The sequence below is a fragment of the Brachycentrus maculatus genome, unplaced genomic scaffold (genome assembly GCF_059751285.1).
Source record: "Brachycentrus maculatus isolate JH-2025_06_01 unplaced genomic scaffold, ASM5975128v1 h1tg000013l, whole genome shotgun sequence".
NCBI lineage: Eukaryota > Metazoa > Arthropoda > Insecta > Trichoptera > Brachycentridae > Brachycentrus > Brachycentrus maculatus.
The window spans coordinates 971763-997622 of NW_028280767.1; the positions used below are offsets into that span (position 1 = coordinate 971763).

Genomic DNA, 25860 nt, shown 5'->3' on the forward strand with positions numbered 1-25860 from the left:
GAAAACAGTCAAATTAAGATCTCTCAGACAAATGTTCTGCAAAACGACGTATGATACATGTTCGAATCGTAAAATAAATAAAAATTAAAGGCTGAGATAAGCATTATCGATGAAAGTAAGAAAAGTGTGTCGAGATGGTTTAGACATATGAATCTAATGAGTGAAGAAAAGAACGTTAAAAAAATATGAATGGGGTTATAAATAAAGAAGCAGAGATATATGATCAAGAATTTCAAAAAATTTAAAATGTTCAGATCAGGAATCAGAATAATCAGCAGGTAAGTATGAGGATTCTAGTTCGCCTCTGTGTTGTAATGGCTAACATGATGTAGGCCCGAATTTGATTCCCAGGGGGGGTAAAAATAAATACTGTTGATTTTACACGAAAATATTAATTCAATATCGCCCTGGACTAGTCCCTAAACGGCAGGAGTAATCACATTTCCTTCATGTGTTAACGATCAAGATATCACTGCGTTTATATGATGCAGTGCCTTATGCAAAATCAGGCGCGGATGAGGTTTTTCGAAGATGTATAAAGAGATCCATGAATGTGGAAGGAAGGAATAGTGTCGCGATCTGTTCTCTCTGCCTACCTCTGCAAAAGCAGCGTGACGGTTGAGTTAGTTTGTTAAATTTTTAAGTGGGATAGGCATTAGATACACTAGGGCACGTCGGTAATGTTTCTACCAGCGGTCGCGCATGCGTGGGGCACTTCAAGAAGCAAGCCTCCCTCGCCTCACGCACATCAACACGTGTCCATGAATAAGATATACCAAACAAAGCAATTTCCCGCATGCAGAGAGATGTACAGGTAGCTATATAGGTTAAACTACATCTTGTAACGCTGCACTGTACAAGTTTGCCTCTCAGGCAGCCGAAATTTCCACAATTCATCCCTTAAAGCGCTCCCATCGCGGTGATTAAAGCTACCAATGCAGACGTTATTATAATGAGCAAGAACAGAATATCACCATCACTCAAACTACCTTCACTTCATAAACGGAAATTTCTAATTTTTTGACATGCGAACATCTAAAAGTATGATTTTTTGGATATTTACAGGGCTTACGATAGGCTGGTTAGTTGACCACATTACACAAGTGCAAATTTCACCATTCTACCCATGATTGACAACCACACTTCTCACTTTTTATTGAGTAACGGACAGAACATTATCATTTACAACATTTTGAGTGTGTCTATATACTTGTTCACAAAATCTGGATTAACTCCAATTACAGGAGTTATTTTCATATTATTTTTTGACATCTCATCAAAGATGAAAAAGAACATGGAAGTCTGGGCATTGAGTGATTCAAGAACAGTGTTTCTAAATTGGTTCAAATATATAGAACTTCCAAGAATTTGAGTAGTGTGGTTGTCAATAATGGGTAGAATTGGTGAATGTTACACGTGTGTAAAGTGATCACTCAAACCAGCCTATGACGGTCGTCAGCCCCGTAAATGCCCACACTTCCATATTCTTCTTCGTTTTTGATGAGATGTCAAAAAATAATATTAATATCATCATCATTAAAATACAGAAACGCATTCACTAGACGTACGGAATTTTTACTTTTTTGGCATGTCAACAAAGATGAAGAAGACTATAGTATTTACATTTTGTCATTTTGAGTGTGTCCAAATACTTGTTCACACATCTGGATTATCTCCATTTATAGGAGTTATTTTTCATATTATTTTTGACATCTCAACATATGTAGATGAAGAAGAATATGGAAGTCTGGGTATTTACAGGACTTATGACCTATCATAGGCTGGTTGATTGATCACATTACACACGAGCAATATTCACCATTCTACCCATGATTAACAACCTTATTACACAGTACGTGTGAGTTCACTGGAGCCATATATGGTTGTATTGGGAATTTTTTTATTTAGCATATATGGATGGTCCGAACCTTGAATTATTTTACATACTGGAAATATGAATGTCAATTTTATGCAACCTAGCATTCATTGTTTATATCACCAATCAAATATCTTTCGTACATCGTTTTGCCGCACATTCTGAACGATTGAATTTCAACTGCGTATTGTCTACTTTCATACTTTTGCCAACTCTATGCTTTACTTTCAAATATTAGTTTCAAATGTTATAACCATTTGTTACTAATAGTAAAATTAACTTTTTTTCATGAAGGATGCAGGGTTCTGATATTATTTTTATATTGAATATTTTCTAAAAAAAACGATTATTTACAGAATCTGAATTCATAAAAACATATTTTTATTTTTATTTTTTGGCATCTCAATAAAGAAGAAGAAGAAAATTGAAATCTGGGCATTTACGGGGCTTACGACCGTCACAGGCTGCATTAAGTCATCACTTTAAACACGTGTAACATTCACCAATTCTAACCATGGCTTACACTATTCAAATTCTTGGAAGTTCTTTATACGTTAATGATTCAATTATGAAACATTGTACATGAATCATTGCAATTTGCAATAGAGATATATTTTACAATGATTGAAGAAAACACTTGTTTTTTACCACTTGAGTTTTATTATAGACTACATGTTTCAGAAGTTAAACTTCCATCATTCAGGTCTGTATAATAACTATACATAGTTATGTATAGTTATTATACAGACCTGAATGATGGAAGTTTAACTTCTGAAACATGTAGTCTATAATAAAACTCAAGTGGTAAAAAACAAGTGTTTTCTTCAATCATTGTAATATGTCTTACCACAAAGTTAATGCCGAAACAATAAATGAGATAAATATTGGTGGATTATAATCACATACGCCAAAAATATATTTCTTAATTCATTTTTTAGCTTACAATTTGACCAGATAATTTATAACAACATTTTGAGTGTGTCCAAATACCGTAAATGCCCAGACTTCCATATTCTTCTTCATCTACATATGTTGAGATGTCAAAAATAAAATGAAAAATAACTCCTGTAAATAGAGGTAATCCAGATTTGTGAACAAGTATTTGGACACACTCAAAATATTGTTAAAACTTATATTTTTTGAGAACGACATATATTCCGTCTGGGCTTCATTTAAAAGTACATGCTTATTTATACGATATCGCTCACTCCTTTCAACAACGTCATATATCAAATATCGTCAGTTTTCAGTTATGCATGTTTTCGGAATGCCCAGAAAGTTCTATATCCCAGAAAAAGCAGCATATTTTTGACTTAATATTTACCCGCTACAGGGCAGAAAGTGTTGTTTTTGCATTTTGAAGAAAATGTATTGTTGAAGTATTTTTTTTTGATATCCTGAATATTTTTCAAATGGAGAAAAAACAGTCAGGTTTTACCTTAAAAGATCTGTTCACAGTAAAAAGTTCAATAAGTGGCTTAATATTTATTTTTTTTACATTTATTTTTTTTTTAACTTTAATAATGATCTCCCGAAAAATCAAGTTTTTTTGATATATGACGTTCTTAAAAGGAGTGAGCGTGTGTATATTTGTCTATATTTTATGTGTTACATATTGTTCTTCACTTTTCCTCCAAAACATTTTCAATTTAATTTATAAACCAGCGTTTAAAGTACCTACCTACATGTTTTCGGCGAAATATATTCTAATAAACGACGAAATATTTCCACTTCGTCAATTATCAGAATAATTTTCCTTTTGTATTATGTTGTTCATCAGCAAAATAATATCCAAAATATTAAAATGTATTTCATAATTATATGTTACTTGTGCTGTCGTCCTCTTATTAAGAACATCGTAAGAATTGTTTTTATAACATACGTAAGTCTAAGTTTTATATAATATTCCCAAAGGGTTATTACAAATTACATATTTCAAATCAGTGTAAAAGGAAAATAGTTTTTCATACATAGGTAAACTAACAAAGTTAGTAAAAAGTGCTTAAATAATATGAAAATAAGTTGAAAGTTTAATTAATATATTACAATTCAAACATGGATAAATTTTAATTAAATGAAGGGAATGTAAAGTGAAATTATAAAATAACGCGAAAAAACATACAAGAGAATAAGTAAAAAAAGTAATTAGCTGATCATCACGCTGTTCCCCACAGGGGTAAACAGAGAGAATAGAAGGCCATACCAATCTATCTTTGCAAGAAATATTCCCTTCTTCCACATATATGCTCGCTGATAATTCCGACTCCTGACCTGACCACATTTAGGCACTTTTGACTTCTGACTTTTTCGGAGAAGGGCGTCGTCGCGTGGACGAATGTTTAGTTATCTTAGGTTAATTAAAGTGGTATTATACGAAGTGAACGGTGAATGATAAGGAGAGTGTTAAATACAACATTTTGAGCGTATCAAAACACTTGTTCACAAAATCTGGATTATCTCTAGTTACAGGAATTATTTTCATTTTATTTTTTGACATCTCATCAAAGATGAAGAATAATATGGAAGTCTAAGCATTTAAGGGGATGACGACCGTCATAGGCCGGTTTAAGTGATCAATTTACACACGTGTAACATTCACTGATTCTACCCATTATTGACAACCGCACTACTCAAATTCTTGGAAGTTCCAAATATATGAACCAATTTAGAAACCTTCTTGAATCACTAGAACTTCACTGGAGACATCTGTTGGTGAGATGTAAAGAAGCTTTTTAAGATGTAAGGGTGTAATATTAGCATAGCACAAAGTGCAATGCTTTTATTTATTTATTTTTTAATCTAACTGACTCAATGTAAACCTGCCTCTAGCGACTCACTATTTGGAGAATATTATTTCTTGTGACAATATCCCGTTATTCGCCGTTTTTGTCTCAAAAAGACATCTAGCACAGATAGGTAATACAACTGTAAAAAGGTTATATGTGTCGCCTACGTTCAAAATCCGCCAGATCCATGTGAGTCGATTTTACAAAAATGCAAAATTCTCCGGGTAACATTTATGTTTCAAAGATTTGTCTATCATTAGATAAAATATTGTGAAATGGAGAATAATCCCATTAAAAAAATCAGTATTAATAAAAAAAACACGAGACACTAACCGATAGTGACGTCATCTTATTTTTCGACCTATCCCCGCTCTCTGATTGGCCAATATGGGTCAGACGGCAAGTTTCATAAATATAGCGGAAATTGAAATACAACGCTGTATTTAAGTATTTTTAGCAGGATTTTCAAGTATATAAATATTTTAAACAATTGGCATTCCGAAAATGCATTTATTTTAAAATCTTATAAAATTGGATCTGGCGAGTTTTGAAACTAGGCGACACATATCACAGCGTATTGCGTATCTCTCGCCAGCATCTCTCCCCTTCTTTCTCGCCATAACAACAACATCTTTATTTCTCCGCTTACGTTCCCTTCACGCCGCAATAATTCCTTGTCATTTGTGGTTACGCCAGTTTAACATTCTACGAAACTTTTAGAATAAATCTATCTATAGATTTTCACCGCTCTTTTGCCGAGAAAATTCTATTCGTTTCGTTACTCTTCTTATACCTTCACTGCGTTACATTATATACTGTTATTCATGTAAAATACACCAAAAAAAGCGAATAAAAACAGATAAAAATACTCACGTTATAAAATACTACATTAATGTGTGTGATTCTAATCCAGGATTTGGATCTCACATACTAATAAAGAGTTTCTGCTCAAAAAAAGCTTATTTTCATCTCACGAATAGACGTCTTTAGTTAAGTTTTAATGATTCAAGAACAATGTTTCAAAATTGGTTGATATATTACTCCAATTTTTACTCCAATCTTTCAAACTTTAAAGCTAAATTGTTCGAAATCTTATAAATCTAAAAGGGTAATTCTATTCCCTGTCCTTTCCTTTTCTTCTTTTCCTATCACTGTCATCTCCTTTTCTCTTTATCCCATCCTTGTATCATGTCTCTTCTTATATATAGACTTTTCTTATGCATAGGTGTGAAGAACTGTAATTGGTACTCATGTTTTTTTTGTATTCTGATTTATCATATATTGTAACTGTTGTTTTTCCTTCCAATAAAACAAAATAATAATAATAATTTATTGAATAATATATTGTTTCAAAATTCTTCACCTTTGCTTTCCATTTTTCCTTTGTTTTCAAACTCCGCCTCTTGACTAACCTCCTCCCCCTAACTTATCCCTCTCCTTATTTATAGAACAATTTTATATTTTATATTTTAGTTTTATACAGATCTTAATGATGGAAGTTTGACTTCTGAGACATGTAGTCAATAATAAAACTCAAGTGGTAAAAAACAAGTGTTTTCTTAAATCATTGTAAATACAATAAAATAAAATAAAAAAATAAAAATATATATAGAACTTCTAAGAATTTGAGTAGTGTGGTTAATAATGTCAATAATGGGTAGAATCGGAGAATGTGCCATGCCATGTGTCGTCAGCCCAGAAAATGCCAAGACTTCCATATTATTCTTCATCTTTGATGAGATATAAAAAAAAATGAAACACCGAAATCCTCATATCCATCGTTAACCATTTTTGATAAATAATAAAAATAATGTACTTAGTTTAGAGTTTGATCTACTCATGGCGAGTGCTAAGGTGTCAATTACCCTGGTAATTCGACTGGGAACTCTAAAACATATACCTTCCAGCAATTCTAAAGAGTCAAAAGTGAAAATAGGAACATATTTGCTGATTTTCTGCGATCATTCTAAAAAAGTTAATTTTAAAGAAGATCGCAGAATAATGTTATAATAGTAAGGTATCCAATGGATCCTTGATTTATGAGGGCGTCAGTTGGTATGACCATGGTTACTTTTGATCTATTCATTTCATAACACGCCTAGCCGACTAAATTTCGGAATTTTGGTGAATTTCATATCTAGTTTTTGGTACCAAAAGCTGAACTTATGGATTGTAACGTCGCTTACATATGCCTCCGCGCCTGACCGCTCCATAAATATTACACAGTATTAGGTACTATGCACTATCAAGGACCTTTGTTACAAAGGGTTATTTTTTAATGCCTTACGAACTTATCAGATCACTTTACAAACTTTGCTAGAATTTGGAGATTATAATGTCGAACAGTTTCAATAATAAAACATTAAAATAAAAATAAAAAATGTTCATGTATTACACGCATACAAAAAAGGGTTTAAATTAAATAAAAAAAAACAGGATAAATTAATCATCGTTTAAATAAAGATTTAAATATTATTTTTTATGACATCTCAACAAAGATGAAGAAGAGACAAAGAAAATGAAAAGACAAAGATATGGAAGTCAGGGCATTTACGGGGCTTACGACCGTCATATGCTAGTTCAAGTGATTATTTTACACACGTGTAACATTCACCAATTTTAACCATGATTACAAACACACTACTCGAATTCTCAAATTCTCTATATACGTATATGATCGTATGTATGTGTACAAAAATCCAATTTCGAAACATTGTACAAGAATCATTAGAATTTTCACTAGAGACATCTATTGGTGAGATGATGAAACTTTTTTATTGATCAAAAACTCTTATGTGAGGTCCGAATCTTGGATTTTAATCACATAGATGAAAAACGCAAAAAAATATTTATTTATTATTTTAGCTTAAACTTTGACCAGATAATTTATTATGATTGTGTCCAAATTGGATACTTGTGAACAAGTATTTGGACATATTAGAAGTATTTTTGATAAATAAATAAAATTTAAAGCCAGCTCACTGAGTGACGGTTCTCATTCGGCGGAATGTAACATAATAAGAATTAATACACAAGTACATATTAGTAAGTTGTAACCCTCGCTAATTACGAGTCTCAACTTCTTGCCAAGTAATATTTACTGCGACTGGCAGTAAAACGAAGCGGCCTATTTGACAGGCTCGGCAGTGCTCGACTGGAATATGAGAAAATTATATTTCTCACCCGGAGATTCTCAAACTTTGCTGCGGACGGAAAACTCGAAACGCACTTCTACCCCTCTTAGAATCATTTTATAAAATAACCGCCCTTAAAATTTAATAACGAAGGTACCTTTATTAGCTCACTGTTGTTCAAATTAAAATTGTTTTCGGTAATATTACGATGTAACCACATTAAATGTATCATCATCCATTCGCTCCGTAATTAAAATGAGACATATTCTCAATATTATTAATATTTACAGTATTTACTTTGTAGTAAGTCATTTTTACTAACTTATTTATTTCCAAAAAGGTTAATATTGTAATATTAGTATACCGGTAGACACGAAAATCTCATTGAGTGGTTATATAATGAAATTATTAATATTTATGTAAAAAATAAATAAGTTAAATGAGACATTTGGGTGTGTGTATATATATATATATATATATATATATATATATATATATATATATATATATATATATATATATATATATATATATATATATATATATATATATATATATATATATATATATATATATATATATATATATATATATATATATATATATATATATATGGTGCATAGGGCATTGTATCATATAAACACAGTGCTATCTTGATCATTAACACATGAAAGAAAGGTGATCAGCCCTTGGCTTCAGGTACCAGTCCAGGGTAAAATTGAATAAATATTAGAGTGAAAACCCACTCATATTTATTTGAACCCCCCTTGGGAATCGAACCCGGGACCTCCAGCACGGTAGACGAGCGTGCTGACCATTACACTATGGAGGCGGACAATTTACATTTATAACAAAAAATTACAAACAAAATATTCAAAGTTATCCAAGTAATACGCACTATATATATGCAAAACTTTGGTGGGCTGATAGACACTAATTTTTTATAGGGAATATGTTTTTTTTTCGAATTCTTAAGTTTACATAGCAAAGTTTAAAAACTTTGCTATGTAAACTCGCACACTTTGGAAAACACATAACATGGGTTCAGTATGTTATTATGAGATGTGAAAAGTTTTTATTTGAATGTACATAAGTATATTACATTAATATGTAATAACCGACAAATGAACCATAAGTTGCTATCTTTCTAATGAAGAAGCATACATATAATAACATATTTTATTTAACTAGGGTAAATTCCCAATTTTCAGTTACTGACTTTAACACCAAAATAAAATTTTGACATGCTTATTTCCTGCATTCACTCCTATTTCTATGTTAATTTGTAATTTATGTTTTTTTTATGTTCAAGTACTATCTACCCCCCGATTGCAAACAGCTACATATGGTATTGAACGTTTTAAACAATATTACTAGTCTATTTTTAGTTGTCCGCCTATTTATTTTTGTCCGCCTCCGTAGTGTAATGGTCAGCATGCTCGCCTACCGTTCTGGAGGTCCCGGGTTCGATTCCCAGGGGGGTTTAATAAATATAAGTGATTTTTTCACTCTAATATTTATTCAATATTACACTGGACTGGTACCTGAAGTGGAGGGCTGATCACCTTTCCTTCATGTGTAATCGATCGAGATAACTCTGCGTTTATATGAAGCAGTGCCCTATGCACCATTGGGGTGCGGTAAGGGATTTAAAAAAAAATTAGTTGATTGGAAGATATTGCTTTTTAGTAATAAGTCCGCAAATGAATTTTTTTATTTTCTGTACATGAAGTTTAAATAAATGAATAAATAAAATTATTCACAAAAAATATGGATGAATAAATTCCAATATTTTTTTACACAATTTAAAAAACTTACTGTTTTGCTTGACCTCCAATAATTTAAACTTTAACCTTAATCTAAGCACGAGTATTGTAGGTACGATGCAACATACTTAAAGAGCTTTTTCAAGGCGTCAAAAGCTGGGTTCTGTAGGTTGAAGCATTTGAAATGTGGTGCAATCGAAGAATGCTCAAACTATTATGGGTTTAAAATTCTGAATGGAGATATTTTAAGACGCCTGGAAAAGTTAAAAAAAAAAACCAGCTAACTTCACAAGTACAAACGAAATTTGATACCTTTTTCATACCAGGATTACTGAAAGCAAGCACGTCGATATCAAACAGCATCGTCACTTCACGACGAATATCCAAAGATGGTAAAAAAATTGTGTTTTGTATTGTTTATTCAAATTAAGGTTATAAAATATTTATGATTTATTTTATCCCTCCCCACGATAGCTAATAATATCGAGGTTTAACTGAAAAATATTCTGTATAGTTTACAAATAAAGCAATAAAAGGGTTTCACGATGAAATGTGTTAAATAAACAAAGTTAATAAACAATACGCAGTGAACAAAATACGCAGATTTGATTTTAATTTACCAGAATTTTTTCCACATTCTATATTTTTTGCTGAAAGATAAGTATTTTTAAGACCTAAAATGTGACTATAGCCATGGCTTATGCAACACCGCTTATCATGGCCCCGCTTAGGCTTCAACTTAATAAGTTTTATAACCTATACATACGCGTGCGTGGATTTACTCTTTTTGTTTAAAGTTACTTGAATTTCACGTAATTCATGAGTGAAAATCTATGCAAAAACACTCGCTATCTCACTAAAGGCATAAATTTTAATACTTCAATGATTCTAAGTTAGCGATGAATACACTAAGGAATATAATTTAAGTTCTTTGATTTGACTTGTGTGTTTACATAGGATTGCAGAAGGATAAGATTTATAGGATTAACGAAGCGAAAACGGGTCATTCAAAAAATAAAACGAATACGTTAGGTTAGCGAACGACTGCGGATATGACGTGTACAAGGACTCCTGAACTTTTACCTACACCCGACTTAAAAACGTGCCAGACAGCGTTTATAAATTCTCGTTTGCTCCCTTTGTCCGCGGTAGAAACTGCCATTTTAAAGTGTTAAATACTGCAATGTTCAAACGAGAAAATTATGCATATAATCCAGTATTATATTCTAAATTTTATTTATTAAAAAATGTGCATTTTTGGAAAGAATTTGGCGGAGAAACAAAAATGAACACTGCGTTTTAGTGAACAAATGCTGTAATAAAAATATTTCAAACATTTATCATAATTTCATCTCACCTATAGATATCTCTAGAGAAATTGTAGTAATTCAAGCACTATGTTTCGAAATTGAATTATATATTATAATTATATATAAATATATATATATATATATATGTATATATATATATATATATATATATATATATATATATATATATATATATATATATATATATATATATATATATATATATATATATATATATGTATATATATACATATATATATATATATAAATATATATATATATATATATATATATATATATATATATATATATATATATATATATATATATATATATATATATATATATATATATATATATATATATATATATATATATATAGATATATAAATATATATATATATATATAAATATATATATATATATATATATATATATATATATATATATATATATATATATATATATATATATATATATATATATATATATATATATATATATATATATATATATATATATATATATATATATATATATATATATATATATATATATATATATATATATATATATATATATATATATATATATATATATATTTATAAATATATATATATATAAATATATATATTTATATATATATATATATATATATATATAAATATATATATATATATATATATATGTATATATATACATATATATATATATATATATATATATATATATATATATATATATATATATATAAATATATATATATATATATATATATAGATATATAAATATATATATATATATATATATATATATATATATATATATATATATATATATATATATATATATATATATATATATATATATATATATATATATATATATATATATATATATATATATATATATATATATATATATATATATATATATATATATATATATATATATATATATATATATATATATATATATATATATATATATATATATATATATATATATATATTTATATATATATATAAATATATATATATATAAATATATATATTTATATATATATATATATATATATATATATATATATATATATACATATATATATACATATATATATATATATGTATTTATATATATATATATAGTGTGGTTGTCAATCATGGGGAGAATTGGTGAATATTACAACGTAGATAAAGTGATCAATTAAACCAGCATATCATGGTCGCTAACCCTATAAATGCCCAGACTTCCATATTCTTCTTCGCCTTTGCTGAAATGTCAAAAAATAATATGGAAAATATTTAGTATCTTATCTTGGTGTTTGAATTCCAGTGACGGTACATGAAGGAGAGCAGATGAATCTGACGAAGATAAGCAGGACGGAGATGGGGGCGTATCTGTGCATCGCCACCAATGGAGTTCCGCCTTCCGTCTCTAAGAGGATCATCATAGATGTCGAATGTGAGTACCCTGCAATTTTGTCATCATCGTTATAGCAATACCTCGCATGGTCCGGCTGCCATAGTAAACGATTATCCGAATTTATTTTATATTTTCAATATTATTAATATGTAAAGCATTTACATCCTCGTTAATCATTTTTACTTTTATAATTTTTTGCAAAAATGCTAGTATTTAACAAATCTTTCAAGTATAACAAATTTTTCAAATATTTTAGTATAAAACAAACTTTCAATATTCAAAACATATAACAAATCACCGAGATTTTTATTTCGAGACGTATCCGTCTCTTCGTCAGGATAATCACTACCACAGCATGCAAACATTACTACCCGTCTCTACCATAGGACTAATCAAATACTTAAAACTACACAAAATACGAATTACGAATTAATCGATACTGGTCTAAAGGGAAAACTAACTAAATACAGTAACCGATATTTAGATGGTTATAAATTCAATTTTACGAATTCAATATTAAAACAACAGTACAAATCACGAATTTATCACATTCATTTACATATTCAATATTACAACAACAGTGTTGTAACGTTTTTGAAAATGTTTTGTAAATAAAATTAAACTGGGGATGTGGTCGATCATTGTTGATGTGAATAAAACGCAATGTTTTAATGCGTTTTATTTTTAATTTTAAAACATTTTTCGTGACGAAAAACGCAATTAACATCATCATCCTAACACTCGTTTAAAGTACTGAATTGCGTTGTTAATCTTCAAGGAACTTTAAGGAGTTTTTCAAGTAAAATAGATTTTTGAAAAAAATCATACGGGACTTCGAAAAAATTCGAAACATAATTTGGCACACTTTGACTCTATCTAAGATTATAGTTGCAAAACCAGTTTTAAGTAATAAATATTCAAAAATAAATAAATATTACGTTTTATTAGTTTTATTAGTGTCCGCCTCCGTAGTGTAATGGTCAGCATGCTCGCCTACCGTTCTGGAGGTCTCGGGTTCGATTCCCAGGGAGGTTTAATAAATAAAAGTGATTTTTTCACTCTAATACTTATTCAATATTACACTGGACTGGTACCTAAAGTGGAGGGCTGATCACCTTTCCTTCATGTGTAGTCGATCGAGATAACACTGCGTTTATATGAAGCAGTGCCCTATGCACCATTGGGGTGCGGTAAGGGATTTATTTATTATTTATTAGTTAGTCACTTTCTCCTGTACGACTACGATATATTATATAAGTATCTATATAATGAAATATAAATAAATTAATAATTTTTTTTCGATATTTTTAGCATTCGAATTATAAAATAAGGGTAGATATAATTTTACCTTCCCAATGTTTAAATTTGTATCACGGATTCGGGAATAATACACCGTATGTATCCACGAAGGGTTAAACCATTGCCACCGAATTGTATTTATACTGTTTTATATATGTATGTTTCCAGATGATCCTCGTATTAATTGGGTTACTTGCTAATTGAAAGTAAAACAATCGGTCGAATATTCATGAAGAGTCAAATAATAATGTTTGCTGGAGAGCTGTGCGCCTGACCCTTTCACGACCATCAATAATAGATTTTTGACACGATGTTGGTTTATTGGCTAATCAATTTATAAGAAAAATCACAAGACTATCGATAACATTCTTATTCGAATCTGTAGAGATAGTTCTCCATTAGGGATATATTAAGGTTTAAACATTAGATATTTGTATTATTTTTGATATCTCATCAAATCATTTGACATACGTGTAACATTCACCAATTCTCCCCATTATTGACAACCACACTACTCAAATTCTTGGAAGTTCTATACATATGAACCAATTTTGAAACATTGTTATAAATCACTAGAACTTCACTAGAGACATCTATTGGTGAGATGAAAAGAAGCTTTCAAAAAATAATATGAGAATAACTCCTGTAATTGGAGATAATCCAGATTTTGTGAACAAGTATTTGGACACACTCAAAATGTTGTATTTAGATATTAGAATTTTTTTTCACTTCAGTTTTTTTTTTGATTATTTGTTTGGCAGTCATCCAGTGAAAGGATGTTTCTGCCAGTGTTAAGTATTATTTTTATTTACAAATAAAAATACCACTTAAGTTAAATGTATTTTATTATAACGACTATTTTCGGAAGCTATGATCTCACATTCAAAACTAAATATAAACTTACTATGAAGGTAGAAGCATAGCTTCCGAAACAAGTCGTTTTTTTCTTAAGTTAGCTTATGTTAAACTAAAATAAACTATTTTTTACACTAAATTTATTTTATTTTTTATTTATTTAGAAATTTAACAGAACAGTAACATAAATACATTTTATTTATTGATTCGTCATTAACTTTGTGGAATGACATGATTATTTTATTAAAATTAAACACTTGAATAATTCACTTTATCGAGTTTTTTATTTTTTTATTTACGACTAGTTTCGAAAACGACAGATGTTTTCGAAACTAGTCGTAAATAAAAATAAAACTCGATAAAGTGGTGTGTTCAAGTGTTTAATTTTAGTAAAAAAAACATAAATACATTTACAATAATGAATAACAAATAAAACAGGTAATTGAAACATTCTAATTACAAAATTTCACAAATGCTATGAGTCAAAAGTAAACAGCAAGAAAGAAGTATGGCAAAAATTAAGAAGATTAATAGTGAGACTTAATTAAGACCAAAAGTTAAAATAATAAAAAAACATTAACAGTTATAAGATTCACAAGTTGAAAAGAGCAATAAAGTAAAACAATAGTAATTAAAATCATATATATAAATATTAACATCTTCTTACAGAATACAAAACATTCATTTTTAAAGTCTTTCAGACTCTTTTCATTATTCATACATTCAGGCATCTCATCATACATTTTCAAACCCTTATACCGTAAACGCCGTCCGCCTCTGTCCGCCTCCGAAGTGTAATGGTCAGCATGCTCGGCTACCGTTCCGGAGGTTCCGGGTCCGATTCCCAGGGGGGTTTAATAAATATAAGTGATTTTTTCACTCAAATATTTATTCAATATCACACTGGACTGGTACCTGAAGTGGAGGACTGATCACCTTTCCTTCATGTGTAATCGATCGAGATAACACTGCGTATATATACGAAGCAGTGCCCTATGCACCATTGGGGTGTGGTAAGGGTTTTATTATTATTATATCGTAAACAATTTTGTGACTTTATTAAAATAAATAAAACTCAAGTGGTATAAAATAAGTGTTTTAATTCAAAATTTCATTGTCTTACCACAAAGTGATTGCCGAAACAATAAATGAGTTTATGCAATTATGTTTAAATGAAACGTTTTTTTTTCGTTATGTATTTAATTAAATATTAAAATGGAGATGGTAGAGTAACGACCAAATCCCAATTTCATAAAAAATTTGCTAGAATATTCTCTTGGTGAAAAGGTTAACAGTAAAACTTGGGCACGCGGATCACAGAAATTACGGAGGGTGGTTTTTTTAGGTGCCGACCACCCAATTTACTACTCTCGTATTTATCAATTACCAGCCTTGTTGATTGATCAATTAATTTAATTAAGTACCGAAAGAGCACTGCGTAACGGGCGGTATCTATGAAGTGAAGGGTCAAGTTATAAAGCGTCGAAAAAAGCATATGAAATAATAATTTTATATTTGGTAAATATTTTTACATTTTAAAATTTTATAACTATTATTTTTTGACATCTCATCAAAGATGAAGAAGAATATGGAAGTCTGGGCATTTTAAATGTCTCAAGTGAAGTTGTAGTGATTGAAGAATAATGTTTCAAAATTGGTTCAAATATATAGAACTTCCAAGTTCCAATACATGTTTTTTTCTTTACTCATTCGATTCACATTCAAACGATAAATGGATCCTCGCCTCTTACACATTCAGAACTCGTTAGAGGTCAAAAGAAAATATGAAACAATGGCAAAATAAAGGAATGGGCAAATTATCAAGAGTTAATTTTATGAAAATTGTAAAATTGTTTATATTCTTAATTTTTCTCTCATTTTTATGTATATTAGGTTAAAATGGTTAAAAACAATAAAAATGTGTGCAAAAAGAACTCCACCGACAAGACACACAAGATGGCTTGGTGGGTCTCTGCAGATTTTTTTTGAAATATGGTTAAAATTGTTCTGTTAATAAATTTTTATAATTCACGTTAGTAAACAAAATTAAAAAATAAATAAAAAAATCCATTTCCTTAAACCAAGTTTTTATCGGTTTTCTATTATTCTATTTCGAACTAAATTCACCTCGTAAATTTGTTTTACCGTTCTTTTCTTTAATCATTCAATTCACATGTCCAAATCACCCCAACACACCTTTATTAATTCTATCGTTAATGCTTATATCTTCCGGACATTCGTCTCAGAGATCGTATTTTGACTGGATTCATTATAGGTGAAAAGTTACATTTTAGTCAAGCACATCTCACTCAACACATCGCTGACTCCTTTCAAGAACGTCGTAAATCAAAAATCGACAATTTTTAGTTGTCCATGTTTTCATGAATGCCAAGAAATTGTACTATATCCCAGCAAAAGAGGCATATTTTTAACTTAATATTTACCCGCTACAGGGCAGAAAGTGTTAATTTTTTTTTAGATGGGAATTGCATTTATTATTTACCTTGCTTACTATGTAGGTACAAGGTTTATAGATCATTTAGTGGATTTTTGTTTCTTCTAGCTAATAAAATATGTGTTTATTTGAATCTGTGTTGGGAACAGGAGGGGTAATCTAGTGTGGGCCAAACAGGAACTTCTCAGCATTAGAAAGTGTATTTATTGCAAAGGTATTTATTGTTTAATTAATTTTTAAATATACTAAATATTTTCCAAATGGCGAAAAAACCTTCAGGTTTTACCTAAAAAGTTCCGTTTCACAGTAAAAAGTTCAATAAGTGGCTTGATGTTTATTTTTAATACATTATATTATATTCTTAAACATTAAAAACGTTCTCCTGAAAAATCAAGTTTTTCAAATTATGATGTTCTTGAAAGGAGTGAGCGACATATTAATGATTTAAAACACACGTTGATTTAGGTTCGATCTTATTTATTTTACCAAATTTTCAAGGAAAAATATAACTGTCACTTAATACATTGTATAGATACAAGATGTGAATTTTCTCTCAGATTCCTATCACGTTTTATTTTAGAGAAAACGAGATAGAATATTCGTATACGTGTATATGTTGGTCCAGTTTTATTACATAAAGTGCTTTATATTTCTGCTTTCGGTTTCAGCAGATTGAAATTGTATTAAAAGACACCCCGTAGAGTTGACCATTTGTGAATTGGGTATTATTCAATCTCTTTATTCGAGTCCCTTGGATACTAACAATATCTGCGGACCCCACAACAACAGGTTGACAGGACAATCAGAATTGACAATAGTCCTCCGCTCTGTTTTTGACGGACGATCATTCAGCAGAGTGATCACTGTCACTGCGATCGGCCAATAGAATTGGAGAAGAGGACTAAACGTTTATTGAAATCGGGATAAAAGGACAGTTCCTCCCGTGCGGACCACTTTGCGGGGAAGCTGCCAAGAGCAGACTTACTTGGTCAGTGGTCAGAGTAAATACTTATTTCGACACCTTTCTGCGCACGCTGTTAGCACTGACTAGTAGAGAAAGTGCATAGAATATGGAAGAATATTTAACACTCCCTTCCCGGTGTTGTGTACCTTGTACTAAATTGCTTCTAATAACCATCAATATCTCCAATATCTTAATATATATATATATATATATATATATATATATATATATATATATATATATATATATATATATATATATATATATATATATATATATATATATATATATATATATATATATATATATATATATATATATATATATATATATATATATATATATATATATATATATATATATATATATATATATATATATATATATATATATATATATATATATATATATATATATATATATATATATATATATATTATATATATATATATATATATATATATATATATATATATATATACATATATACATATATATACATATATATCCAAAGTGTAATGGTCAGCACGCTCGGCTACCATTCTGGAGGTCCCGGGTTCGATTCCCAAGGGGGGTAAAATAAATATAAAAGATTTTTTCACTGTCATATTTATTCAATATTACCCTGGACTAGTACCTGAAGCGGAGGGCTGTCTTCAGTCCTGTCCCTATCACCTTTCCTTCATGTGTAAGCGATCGAGATAACACTGCGTTTATGCCGCAGTGCCCTATGCACCATTTGGGTGCGGAAAAGGGTTTTTATTATTTAATATATATAATAGATTTATATTATCCACTGACACTTCGTGATGGAATTGCATTTTTAATTTATTATTTGATCAAAACCAATATTTTTAGCTTTTCCACTTTTTTATTTGACCAGCGACCGGGTTTCGTCGTTACCGACATCATCAGACTGTCTGATGATGTCGGTAACGACGAAACCCGGTCGCTGGTCAAATAAAAAAGTGGAAAAGCTAAAAATATTGGTTTTAATCAAATAATAAATTAATATATATATATATTTAATATATATATTTGTATATATATATATATGTATACATATATATATATATATATATATATATATATATATATATATATATATATATATATATATATATATATATATATATATATATATATATATATATATATATATATAATATATATATATATATATATATATATATATATATATATATATATATATATATATATATATATATATATATATATATATATATATATATATATATATATATATATATATATATATATATATATATATATATATATATATATATATATATATATATATATATATATATATATATATATATATATATATATATATATATATATATATATATATATATATATATATATATATATATATATATATATATATATACAGTGGGTGGCCAAATTATTAGGGACACTTGTCCTTTTTTGTAATTTTCAAGTTTAAATGAATTTTATGATCAAATAAATTTGTTCTAATTAAAAAATATTATTTATTTTTGTTGCTTGTATCATAATTATTGTTTTTAAGACGTAGCAATGCTGCAAAATATCAAAGAAGTAAGTTTTTTTCTCATTTTAGTGTTAATTAGTGAAAAATGGTGTTGGTGTGAGCTCAGTAAATATTTTTTTACACCATTTTTCTGTATGTTTTTTGAGTCCAAGACTATAAAAAATTAAGTATTGTTTAATAATTTATTAGTTTTGCTAATTTAATAAGTAATTTTCAATTAATTTTTAATAAAAATTAGTTTGAATTGAACCTTAATATTCTAAATTTAAGTATGGGCAAGTCATTAGACATATCTCCAAGAAAATGTAGGGAAGTATCAACCAAACTACTTCATTCCACATATTCCTAAAGAGAAATAGCAGCACTCACAGGTATTTCAAAGTCCGGAGTCAACCGGATAAAAAGAAAAATTCATAATAATCCACCTCTAGAAGCAGCCCGCGTCTGAAAAAGTGGCAGAAAAACGATCACCACTCCGCGTGGTCACTGTAAAATCAGGGACATCTATTTCCAAAATCGTAAAACGTGTGTTGATTGTCCACTACGTTGATAAACGATGTAGGAATCAACGCCTCCAAAATGACAGTTTGGAGACGGTTAGTTGAAGTAAATCTAATTGGTCGACGTCCAACCAAAAAACTACGCCTGACTGAGGCCATGAAGAAAAAACGACCCTTATGAGCCAGAACACTCCGGAATATGACTGTTTCGGACTGGAATCGAGTATTTAAGACTTATATTTGTATAATAAAATAAGAAGATAATAAAAATACACATTTTTGCAATCATGGTAATACTTTATAGGTCTGCTTCTAAGACGAGTCAACATTTAAAATTTTGGTGGGAAAAACTTAATTCGTCCGACGGGGCCCAGGAGAAAAATTCCACCCGGACTGCCTGGTGAAGAGGGCTAAAAACACCCTGTTAGCATAATGTTGTAGTCCATGATCTCATTTAAGGGTATGGGACGCCTCCATATCATGGAGGGACCATGAGGCAAGACCAGTACCAGCGAGTACTGAAAAGTCGGCGCCAGCCGAAGCTAAGGAATGGTTCCCTGGTGATGAAGAGTATGTGTTTATGCATGAATAAGTACCGTGTCATAAAGCCAGGAGTGTTACCGCATTCCTGGCTGAAAAAAACTTCTGTTGAGTATGTGTTTTGCCTTGCCCGGGCAATTTGCTGGATATGAACCCCATTGAAAACATTTGGAGGCTAACGAAACGGGAAATTGCTAAAAAAGTCATCACCACCAAGCGGTTACTGAAAGAAACTCTTATCAGAGTATGGCATGGTAACCCTAATCTTCGGCACAATACAAAAATCTGCATAGAAAGCATGCCCCGACGTTTGGAAGTTGTAATCGCAGCATAGGGTGTTATTACTAAATATAAAGGTTTTTTCTGAAATTTTTTAATAATCGCTTTTTATGATAAAAATAAATTACTTTTATTAAATGTTTGATTACATTGTTTCTAAATTCTTAATAAAGCACCCCAATCAATAAAAAATATAATTAAAAACATAATTATTTGCTCATTAAATTCATTTGATCATGAAAATTACAGGAAATTCGAAGTGTCCCTAATAATTTGGCCACCCACTGTATATATATATACATATATATTAATATATATATATATATTTATATATATATATATATATATATATATATATATATATATATATATATATATATATATATATATATATATATATATATATATATATATATATATATATATATATATATATATATATAAATATATATATAAATATATATATATATATATATATATATATATATATATATATATATATATATATATATATATATATATATATATATATATATATATATATATATATATATATATATATATATATATATATATATATATATATATATATATATATATATATATATATATATATATATATATATATATATATTTTTATATTTATATATTTATATATATATATATATATATATATATATATATATATATATATATATATATATATATATATATATATTTATACATATATATATATATATATATATATATATATATATTTATATATATATATATATATATATATATATATATATATATATATATATATAAATATATATATATATATATATATATATGTATTTATAAGTACATAATTTTTATCCCACTTATACCACATATGGCCGGAAGAAGGTCCACTTTCGCTCACTTTCAGCCGAACCTCTCGCCCGCTAGAGCGGCACACAAAAGTTGTAGCGCAAAGCGCCTCCCCCCCCCCCCCAACCGCGACCGCCTCCCTCCCCCCCCCCCTCCCGTAGACCGGGTCGGAAGGGAGGCAGCGCGGGTTAAAACTAAGAACATTAGACAGCTACTCAGTTTAACAACCTGAGCGCGCCGAGGTGTCTATTGGGATTACCGCACACAATCTGCCAGTCTCGAGTCTTCCGACGCGACGTCACAAACCTACCCTCACCCCGGCTGACGTCACGCAGGAGCATCAGCTAACCCGCTACCACCGAGAAGAAAGGGTGGCTTTAATATCTCCACAATGCAATTTCAAACTAAATAATCCTCGCTCCCTTTCTGCGCGGGGTAGGCCCGCTTCGGCTAATTGTCGATGACGTGCGAACGGTGCGTTGGATATTCACAGATCCTAACGAGGCCCTTACACCTTGGCAAGTATTAATAACTTCTGACTTTTAATGCGATATCACCACGTGTGTACAATGAAAACTTTTCATTTTAATAGTTACACACATTTCATCCGGGCCATCCCTTATTTTCACAGAAGTTGTTTATATCCATTTAATTTTTTTTAAATATTAATTTATTTATTCGCAGCGTTTTGGGGGCGTCCAAATCCTCGTTCACAAATTGGCGTTTTTAAACAAAGTTGTATTTTGATTTTTAAACAATGCGTCATGACATTTACAATAAATGTATAAATTCCAAAAAAATGAGTAGTGTGGTTGTCAAATGTTACACGTGTGTAGAGAGTGATAACTTAACCAGCCTAAGACAGGTAAAGTTCTCCTTAAAACGTTAAATATTAACTTAATTTCTGAATACGGGTATAATACACGGTATTTTATGTTTAAATAAATAACGATTTATGGTATTTCAAATGCAAATGTATGCGAAATAGAGTTCCAAAAATCTTAGGAAAAGAATAATGTTTGATTTGTGACAAATTTGAGCTTTGTATTAAAAATAGTAGCCCGAAACCAACAAGGAAAGTGTCTGAACATTTTGAAGTATTTGAAGCAATTTTGCGTATTTCGCATCTCTCACAATTACGAAGGATTTAAAGTTACATGATGAAATCATGTTTGTGGGACTGTTTTTCAACTTAAAATTAATTTTCAGGCGAAACGAACGCCGAATAAACCGATATTTCGGCCGGCTGCCGTAACAACCCCTATAATTGTATGCCACCCCGTGTCCCCGTGTACGAGTACGTACACAGACCGATCTTGTTTGGCCACGGATTACTTTCCAATTGAAACGTGCTCGGATTATATTCAAATATTATCTTCGATTTCAGCAAACTTTCGAGTACTTAAATACTGAAAATTTTCCAATCTGCTATTTGATATACTGTGCAAGTTCTGAAATTTAAATTTATTATTAAAAGTTAACGTATTTTTTAAAATTATATTAAAATGAATTTAACGAATAATGCAGTAAACCCCCCTATATCTTTGAGATAGGTACCACGTTATTGGATGGAACATTATAGGGTGTTAATGTCTTTAATGGTATTTTTACATATTTACCAGCGGAAATGATTAAAATGAGTCATCAATAATAATAATAAAATTTAAAAAAACATTTACCACTTATTAAGATCCCTCCGATAACGCGGTCCTTATATTAACGTTACTGCATAGTAGTAAAATAATATAAATTGCATAGTAAAATTCATAAATGGCACGTCAATAAATAATGGAGTATAATTATTATCAAATTCAACTGCACTATTTATTGATATGTGACCCATACCCTTACCTTTTTACTCCCTTCCTCACGCACACACGCTCCCACTCTTTTTTTTTTAATTATCTTTTAATGTTTTAATAGTTATTATAACATATGTTAATGTGGAATTGTTAAATTAACTTTATTTTTTTAATGTAACTTTTGTTGTTAATATAATGTAATGTTTTTTTTATTTTTAATCTAATTTTCTTAAAATTATATACATTTTTAAATGTTAAGCAGTACAACTCCCGAACAAATAAATACATTTCAATTAAAATAAAAATTTACACGAATTTCATATTAAGGATAACTGCTTTGAAATATTTTATAAAATATGAAAATCGTACTGATATTAATACAATGATAAAAAAGTAATAATTAAGAATGCAATTTTTGTATTTATTTTACAATCATATTAACTTTACTTTGTCAAATTCCGTTTAATAATATTAACTTTACTTCGTAAAATTTTATAGTAAATATTTTTATGATTAACGCAACTTTATCAATTTTTAACAATATTTTCTGGTATATCTAAACGCCCCATTTATGAAAATAGGAATCAAATTGAGAAAGAGTATTTCATAAATTGATTTGGAAGTCACTTTGTGGTAAAATCTATAAATTTACAATTTAAATTTTTATTAGTAAATACCTTTTTTTCGTAAAATCTATAAATTCAGGATAAGTTTCAAATACGGTATTTGAAAATGATGCGGAATGCATCAAAACACGTTTCATAATAAATTTAAAGGAAAAATGGTATTAACGAAGTAAAACTTAAATTAAAAATGAGATAAAATATTTAGGTATCGAACCTAGAGCCCTTAAAAAGGATTTCACTTCCTTGAAGACCGGTAGAGAATAATATTTTTCGTTGTTTTGGTCATAGAACTAATGTACTAACGAAAAAAAAATAGTAGAATAAAAAATATACAGTTATGGTTAACACTTAGTAGAATGTCCATATTTGTCTATTTGGTATTCTCTACATATTAATTTTTTTTTTTAAATCCAGTATTTTTCAATATTTTTGCTATTCATTACTTCTGATGTTCGGCAATGTGTATTGACACAATTGAGCAACTTTCGTTTATCAATCACACGAAAGGTTGTTTTAAGACTCCTGATTTATTTTTATACTTAATATATTTAAAGATTTTTAACTATTTTTTTATAACTGCATTAAACTTATAAGATTTTTCTGCTCTCTGTGTTTCTCTTTCATAATAATACGTCAAAATATTATCTTAACCCACTTCTTTTATAATGATTTTCCTTTGTGAATTTTAAGAATTCATTTTTCCGTCTAAAAGTTTGATTATTTTAAATAATTGGTCCACAGGGATGAGTAAAGATTTTCAGTGTTAACAAAAAATGAAATTTTTAACCATTTCCACGAACAGTCGAATATCAGTTCAAAAAATACTTCCGTCTTAATTTTTATATTGAAAATTCATTATTTTAATAACAAATATTATCATTGATTGTGTATTTTAATCTTGCAAATCTCACAACAAAATACTTGTAGCTGAATGATACGTTCTATTTCAGATCTACTCACTTCCATTATTTATTTATGAAAAGCTTTTTTCATATTTTGAATATTTGAAGCATGAAAATTGTGGATCATTGTAATATATTATTTGGAGAAATATTATGACTTTGTTTTTTGACGCACTCACTTTGTGAGTGCGTCAAAAAACAAAGTCATTTTATTTCTCCAAATCATTTTGTTTTTTTTTTTAATATTCAGTCACTCGTGGAGGCAGGTTGTGCAACTTTATTGTATTATAGTTTATTTAATTTATGAGGTTTGTTTGATTATTTAAGTATATTATTATTTACTGCAAATAGCTATTACTTGAAACTCCTGAAAAGTGTACTTTGGATTTCCTGAAAGTAACCCCTTACGTCGGTGAATGTAATGTTACGTTTCCTATTAATGTTTTTGTTCCCATCCCAGGTAGCCTGTAGAAACTTAATACTCGTATTATCTAAATCATAAGTTCGTTACGACGCGGCGTTAGGCTGACATGCATTGTTTGACGAGCATTATTATGATTATAGCAGCACAAAAGCGACGCTAACTAAAGACCAACTACAGCATTATCTGCAGTATCGGATACACCTATGGTGCCTACTCCTATACACCTACGGTAGGTCGGTACGGGCTCTAATAATATACTCTATAATGTACTCTAATAAAGCGCGGAACATTCCAACCCAGCGAGCCCCAACAATGCCCGCTGATGAAAACCGATAACCGAGAGCCAACGTAGCCGATCCGATAGCTATGTAGTACAACAAACAATTTATCACATTCATATTTATATGTCCACCGTGTTAAACCTAGCTGGATCTAACAGGGGGATTGAAATCCCCCATATATGAATTTTAATTCGACAACTTTAAAATTATCTTCTTCCTTGGGGATTATTTCCACAGATATCAA

The 25860-nt window shown here is 29.2% G+C and overlaps 1 protein-coding gene across 3 annotated transcripts in view; it reads left to right on the top strand.

Annotated features, from left to right (window-relative positions):
• The window catches only part of DIP-delta (Dpr-interacting protein delta), a 117717-nt gene that overhangs the window by 65225 nt on the left and 26632 nt on the right, over positions 1–25860 (top strand). For all 3 annotated transcript variants that reach the window (XM_088263740.1, XM_088263756.1, XM_088263748.1), the window contains exon 6: positions 12208–12336. In XM_088263740.1, the coding sequence (XP_088119866.1) occupies positions 12208–12336 (129 nt within the window). The remainder of the gene's footprint in view (positions 1–12207; positions 12337–25860) is intronic.